General features: G+C 38.2%; 2 protein-coding genes across 2 annotated transcripts; one reads left to right on the forward strand and one right to left on the reverse strand.

The window, feature by feature from the left end:
- Positions 1–246: 246 nt before the first annotated feature.
- Positions 247–1574, reverse strand: LOC129746947 (proteasome subunit alpha type-5). The gene is made up of 4 exons (XM_055740906.1): positions 1429–1574; positions 1119–1251; positions 642–1054; positions 247–577 (listed from the first exon to the last, which is right to left on the reverse strand). Exons 2-4 carry the CDS (start codon positions 1249–1251, stop codon positions 395–397), a joined length of 729 nt encoding a protein of 242 aa, XP_055596881.1. The 5' UTR covers positions 1429–1574; the 3' UTR covers positions 247–394.
- Positions 1575–3475: 1901 nt separating this feature from the next.
- On the forward strand, positions 3476–5359 carry LOC129745111 (60S ribosomal protein L5). The gene is made up of 4 exons (XM_055737956.1): positions 3476–3615; positions 4016–4279; positions 4349–4786; positions 5028–5359. The coding sequence occupies exons 1-4, from the start codon at positions 3613–3615 to the stop codon at positions 5214–5216; spliced, it is 894 nt and encodes a 297-aa protein (XP_055593931.1). The 5' UTR covers positions 3476–3612; the 3' UTR covers positions 5217–5359.
- The last annotated feature ends 2030 nt before the right edge of the window (positions 5360–7389 follow it).

The raw sequence follows: 7389 nt of genomic DNA on the forward strand, positions 1-7389 counted from the left end.
TGTGGTGTAAAAATCACGGAACCGGATGAGTTTTCCCGCTTATCCAGGTTCGACTGTATATGAAAGTAATTGAATACAGAATCATTTTGATATTACTTATTTAGTCAATTACTGAAATAAGAAATCGCAGATTTTCATTAAAAAAGCTGTGTATAAAAACTCGATTTTGATATTATAGACAATTGTATCAAAACAGCATGAAAAGGGGATTTCGAAGTAAAATGTTTTGGTATAAATGGGCCTGTGTAATGCTTAACTCCTCAATGTATTCATATGTTTTACATGCTTAGATACTGAAAAGTTGTTAGCTTTTTGAAAATTTCAAATATATTCCCATAAATTATGTTGACAAAAAGGAAAAAGAACGTTTGATTCCAATTCTTAAATTACACAATTAGCTCATGTTATTGATGTACTCTTCGACTTCTTCCTTGGTGAACATTCGGAACAACTGCCCGGAAGTCATGGTCATGACCTCAACGTTGGTAGAATTTAATTTTTCCTCCATGACCTGCTTCAAAGTGCTCAGTGCTAGATTGATCGCTTCCTTGATGGTCATTGTTTGAAGGTAGTATTCCTGTGAAAGAAAAGTAGTTTTTTAAGGATTCCTTACTTTCTGTAAGATAAAAATTTATTCCTACTTGTAAGTTCTGTTGTGCGCCTTCGCTACCAGAACCAATGGCTTTGGCATCGTATCGGATGTATGTCCCGGACGGATCCATATGCCACAGTTGGGGCTCTCCGTTCTCAATGCCGGCAAACAAAATTGCTACACCGAAGGGACGACTCATGGCCGATCCGGTATCATCGCTGTCACCAAATTGAATGGCTAAACTGGACACAGCCTGGGCACATGACTCAACCGACATACGTTCGTTGTACACGAACCAATGGTTCTGACACTCAACACGAGCCCGGTCCAGCAAGGTTCGTGAATCGGCCATCAGTCCGGAAGTGGCACAACCGATGTGGCGATCTACCTCTACGATTTTTTCCACTTTCGTCGGTTCCATCAGCGGTGATGTTATGCGCTTTTCGACGGCCATAACAACTCCTGCAACAAAAACAAGATTATTAATATGAGTTACATGGAAATCTGGTAATATTTTTCTTCATACCCTCCTGTGTACAGATTCCAATAGCAGTAGAGCCCAACTTGATGGCTTCAATGGCATATTCTACCTGAAACAAACGTCCCTCTGGTGAGAAGGTGTTGACACCACGGTCGTACTCGGATCTGGTCAGGAACATCTGTGAACGGTTATGAAAATGGGAAAACCAACTGGGTGAATTACTATCGAATATAACTGAGGTTATGTTTTTGATGACATAGCAAATTATTTTCACTTATTTCAGAAAATCTTACAGCTATTACTAGTTTCAACACTTAATACAGTTTGGAAACAGTATAAGTACATAAAATATTACCTTTTGGATAGAATAAAACCGCAGATAAGCTTTAAAGACACTGGAAAATTTGCTCAGCAAATGACAAACAATTTTTTGAAATTTCAGACGCTAATGCCGCAAAACTTGTCAAAATTTGGTCGCAAAAAATACAAAAAAAAAATATCAACAACCCCAGTGAAAATAAAACGGCGTTGCGGAAACGAGGTTTCGTCAAGTTGATGATACACTAAAAGTTTTACTTCCGATTAAAAATCGATTGAACGCCCAATTAACGTATTAGACTGGCTGACGTAGTGAGATCTGGGATATACAAAATGACTCATAGAGCCTAGTAAAAAAAATCAAAAAGACAATTAAAATGTTGTTCATTGTTTTTCTCTTTTACTGTGATCAGTGCTTTTACTCCCGCCGCTCAAGGAACAGAAATGGAACTTTTGTCGTATTTATAATGAGATAGATTTCACCACCAAGCGACGAATATATTTCCAGACGTATGAACTATTTACATATATTTCAAAATGTCGCATGTTTCATAAATGATTCAAAAATGAAAATTGATAAAAAAAATAATAAATTCATTACAACGATTCTGACAGTGATACAATTCTCGCGTGAGCTTTCATAACGTCGAATGAAACAAAATTTGAAAAACTGAGATATTCACTAAAAACGCTTCATTATAACATTATCTACCTATGTGAATGATAAAACAATAAATTTAAACCCTTTTAATATATAAAATTTAAGACTTTCAAAATGACGAATGAAACAAAACCTTGATCGCCAATTTCAATGTTGCTTACGTCCCTTCTTCCAAGCGGCGAATGTGCAGAGGAAGAAAAACCTAGCACATTCGCTTAGAATCCATGAGCAAAGTGTATACAGGTAGAGGTTATCAGAATACCAACCTGGCAATGAATATTATTTCAGATTCTAGTTTTCAAGCGTTCTTAAATCGATATTCAAGCAGGCTTTCGAACGCTGTAAAATAATGCAGCAAGGAAAAGAAACCGAACAGCAGCAGTAGCAGAAAACCTAACAACAGCAGCTGGCTGGTCGGCAGCAGCCTGCTGCTGTTAGTCACCCAATCACCCGATTAACACTTTTATTACGCATTCACAAATAAAATTACCGCTACACTTGACAGCTCACTAAGTTAACATTCACTATGCCGAGAAAATTGAAAATTTACCGGTAATTGCCTCAGAAACATTTGGGCGTAAGTGCAAGTTGAACGAATCAAAGGACGAATGAGACAAATTTCCCCTCCAGCTGATCGGCAACAGAAAGCTGATCAGCAGCAGCGAGCTGGTTTGACCGATGGCGCACCTGATTCACACATTTCATTATGCATTTACTTACCAATTTACAGCTACACTGGATATTTCACTTATTAAACAGCCACTACGCCGAGAAAATTGAAAATTTTCCATAGTATTTGCATCTGAAACATTTGGGCGTAAGTGCAAGTTGAACGAATATAAGGACGAAAGAAAAGAGACGAATGAAACAAATTTCCCCTCCAAACGACGAATGTGTTCAGACGTATGAACGATTTATGTTTGAATATGTCGTATGTTCCTATATGATCAAAAAATAGCTCTAAAAATTGCAATAAATTAAATTCATTATGTGGAATATCTGACACAATTAGTTTTCATGAATATTGCGTAGTTTTTGAAGGGTTATCGGCGAAGCATTAAAAATAGGATTTGAAAAACGCTCTTCAAATTTCAGAAGCGTTTTTCTCGGTTCGGTATTTCTGTTTCATTCGACGTAATGAAAGCTCACGCGAGAATTATAGTTTCAATGCATGGATTGAAGAGTTATATGTGAAAGAATAAAAATAGGATTTGAAATATACTTGTTAAAGTTTTGAAGCGTTTTCTCGGTTCGGTGTTTCTGTTTCATTCGACGTAATGAAAGCTCCCTCGAAAAAATTGGAAATTTTTACTAAAATTTTTAAAAAGAAAATTGTGGATCTTTTGAAAAAAAATCTGAGCGACAATTTGTTTCGGTGTTAAGGAATCGGGCAACCCCATTTCGGAAAAACTTAACGAACTGTCAAAACTTTTGTTTTCGGCACCCTTCGTTCAGTTTAGAAGCGCCATCTTTGAAATAGTTCTTTTTCCCGTAGACACCGACGTGTAGAAAACGTGTGATTCGTTGCCGTGTGTCTAATTTTCCCAATTTTCCGGTAAAATGGTGAGCGATTCTGTTTAATTTTACGTTCTAAAGTTTTTACTATTGAAGTGCTACTGATAGATGCCAAAGTTTTTGATATCCCATTGAAAACGGAGTTTTGTAGCTTATTGTTTCCTGACACGGTTCATCCGAAGAAGTTGCGACACCATTTTGGGCGAAGTTTGAAGCGAATCGAGCTATTTATAGCATGATTTAAGTGTTTCCCTTAATGTTTATGTTTAAACAATGGAAAGTTGCTATTAGACGCTACCCAGATGCAACTCGGTAGTCCCTAAATTATTGTTTTAGAACTCGTCTAGCAGTGGCCCTTTTTCGCATGTGGGAAAAATTTCATAACCTAGAAAATTTCGATATCCCTTGTTTTGATACCGTGGCTAATTTTTTTTTCTATTTTCAACAGGGTTTCGTCAAGGTAGTCAAAAATAAGCAGTACTTCAAGCGGTACCAGGTCAGGTTCCGCAGACGTCGCGAGGGCAAAACCGACTACTATGCCCGCAAGCGTCTGATCTTCCAGGACAAAAACAAATACAACACTCCGAAGTACCGTATGATTGTCCGTCTGAGCAACCGGGACATCACCTGTCAGATCGCGTACGCCCGCATTGAGGGTGACCGTATTGTCTGTGCTGCTTACTCGCACGAGCTCCCTCGTTATGGCGTTAAGGTGAGTGATTCTGGCTTCTAATTCAATTTTGATGGTCTTGTGACTAATAAAATTTCGATTTATTTCTAGGTCGGTTTGACTAACTACGCCGCTGCCTACTGCACTGGACTTCTGGCGGCTCGCCGAATCCTGCACAAGCTTCGCCTGGACACAGTGTACACCGGATGTACCGATGTGACCGGTGAAGAATACAATGTCGAGTCTGTCGATGAAGGCCCAGGAGCCTTCCGTTGCTACCTGGATGTCGGTCTTGCCCGCACCACCACTGGAGCCCGTATTTTCGGTGCCATGAAGGGTGCCGTCGATGGAGGACTGAACATCCCGCATACCGTCAAGCGATTCCCAGGATACGATGCCGAGAACAAGAGCTTCAACGCTGAAGTTCACCGTGCCCACATCTTCGGTAAACACGTCGCCGATTATATGCGCACCCTGGAGGAAGAGGACGAGGACGCCTACAAGCGCCAGTTCAGCCGGTACATTAACCTTGGAATCAAGGCTGACGACGTAAGTGTCCCAAACATATTTCATCACATCACGTCCATTCCCAAATTTCTGCTGTAGGCTAATGTTAGGCCCAGCCGATTCCGAAAATGGACCACATCAAAACGTTGACAATCAGTTCGGAGTGTTTCAGCTGTCAATCTGAAAAACTTCCTAATTTTTGTCGCACATTATCTTACGAATTCAAAATCCATTCTTATTTGTAACCTTTCGTCTAACAAAATCTCGTTTTCTCTTCTTCCAGATCGAAACCATCTACAAGAACGCTCACGCCTCCATCCGCAAAGACCCAGTGTTCAGCAAGAAGCCAGAAAAGAAGGTCACCAAGAAGCGACACAACCTGGCCAAGCTTACCCTGGAGGCCCGCAAGGCAAAGATTGCCAAGCACAAGTCCGACTACCTGGCCAAGATCCAGGCCGATGTGGAGGCATAAGCGAGTGTTTGACGTTCTGCTATCTTTTGCCGTCAGCTGTAATAGAAGGTTCTCTAGCGTTACAAAAGTACATCATTGCCGGGCTGCCGCGCAACCTGCGTTTCTTCCTTCAAAAGTACATTATCGTTTTGTATAAGTAAACAGGAAAAACCGATTATCTCTAACCAGGAAAGATTCACTACTCACACATTTATAATGAGTTTTGAAGTTGAAACAAAGTGTTGTTTAGGAAGTAAGCAATTTGTCTAATATTTGAATAAATGTAACGATTTTTATTCAGCTGCAATGTCAGAAATTAATCGATGGCTTTTTACTACCTATTATATTCAACCTTAGGTTTAAGATTCTTATATTAAGTGGAAAATATAAAGCAAGTTAAAACTAGTGGTACGATTTTATCTGGGTAACTGTTCTGTTATATTTGTGGTATTTTTTTGCTGAAACTTGCTGTGGACTTGAGCTCTCGGAATTCGAATGGGTCAAATGTCTGGTTTTTCGAAGAACGAACATCTCTTGAAGCCAGTTTGTCAAACATACCACTTTCGTTGGCATCTTCCGTTTTAACGGTTTAAAAAAAAATAATTTCAAAATTGTTAAGAAGGTAAATATGCGGTTTTCTACTTACAAAAAAAAAACGAATTTCAAAGTTCCCACTAATACATATTTTAGAAGTGAATTCAAGAGCTCATACCACTTCAAACTACATCTTTAAAAAGTTAATCAGGGGATTCATACACGATTCACTAAAAAACGTTCTACTTCAAGTTTCGATTTACGAATATGAGAATAGGAAGTTTATTTATTTTGTTTTTAAACGAACACAAACACATACAGGATCTCAATGAAACTTGATGTTTCCTCGAAGAGATACCTTTTTCTTAACTCTAAACGTAGATCTTTTAAGGATATGATGGCTAGCATCTTAAAAATGCTAAAACCACAAACCCACAGAAAGTGTACTATGTATGCCGTGTGACCGGGATTCGATCTCATACCCACTGACTTAAAAGACTTGAAGGCTATTCTCTACGCCACGGGCTGCGGCTTGTTTGTACTCTGTATTCTATTTTTCTGGTAAGAATCATCATAAATCGCAATCAAATAATGAATACGCCGAATTAGAACATCACTGTTTCAAGAAAAGCGAAAAATTCTTTTGTTTTCTTTATTTCTCGAGCGCCATATATCCTTCAGATAACTTTGTACAAACAAAATTTAATCAAGAGTCATGACACGAATAGCTCCATAGGTGTAAAGTGTCACTAATACCGACTTAAAACAAACAAAATTTAATTCTTCACACGTACTTTTTTCACTCAGCTGATAAATTCGATTGTTTACATTTGGCGCATTCGCTCTTTTCAAAATAAATAACCGAAATAATACTATCAACTGATTGATAACTAACGCTTTCGGAACGAAAAGTTATAAAATCAACTTCAAGGCATTGTAGAAAGAGAATCGATCACCATGATGTGCTCGAAAACTTCCATTTTAAACGCCTGAATGTCGATAATCATCACCTATTACACAAACAACCAGCTTTAGGCTGAAAACGATAAGTATCCCATTTCAAACGCCTGAATGATGATGGAACCAGTAGGGGAAAACTGTACAAGACGCACCGGCGGGGTAAAATTGCCCATGTCATTCTTTCTCAAAAAATACAGTAACTTTGGCTTCGAATGGTGTTTTTCTTCATTTTTATTGTAGAAAAAACGCCTTTTTATTATTTATTAGATAAAAAAGTTCACAAAAACGACTTTAGTTCTTGGGAACCGAAGGATTGATGGAATCAGCGCGAAACTTGTAATTTTTCATGGGTAACATAATATAAGCTTTTATGGTAAACCAGACTGAGCAATCTAATGAAACTACAGCTTATCGTTTTTCCACTCGCATGCACTTTCGGAAGACTATAAATATTTCGTTGAATTTCACTAACTTCCCACAAATGTTAACTAAAATCTATCATATCAAAATTGGGGAGAATGCCCACAAGACCACATGTTTTACGCTCAAATTTTGAATACTGTTAACTTTAGAGAAAACCTGAATATCAAAACAAAATGCCATTCTTATTATTTGCTCACTCCCAAATTACGATAACAACGCATATTTGTAACAGATTTCGTCCTTGTTCGAGTTATAAATTATAAAGGTGCACCAATAT

This window comes from Uranotaenia lowii, chromosome 2 (assembly GCF_029784155.1).
Source record: "Uranotaenia lowii strain MFRU-FL chromosome 2, ASM2978415v1, whole genome shotgun sequence".
In the NCBI taxonomy this organism is placed as follows: domain Eukaryota; kingdom Metazoa; phylum Arthropoda; class Insecta; order Diptera; family Culicidae; genus Uranotaenia; species Uranotaenia lowii.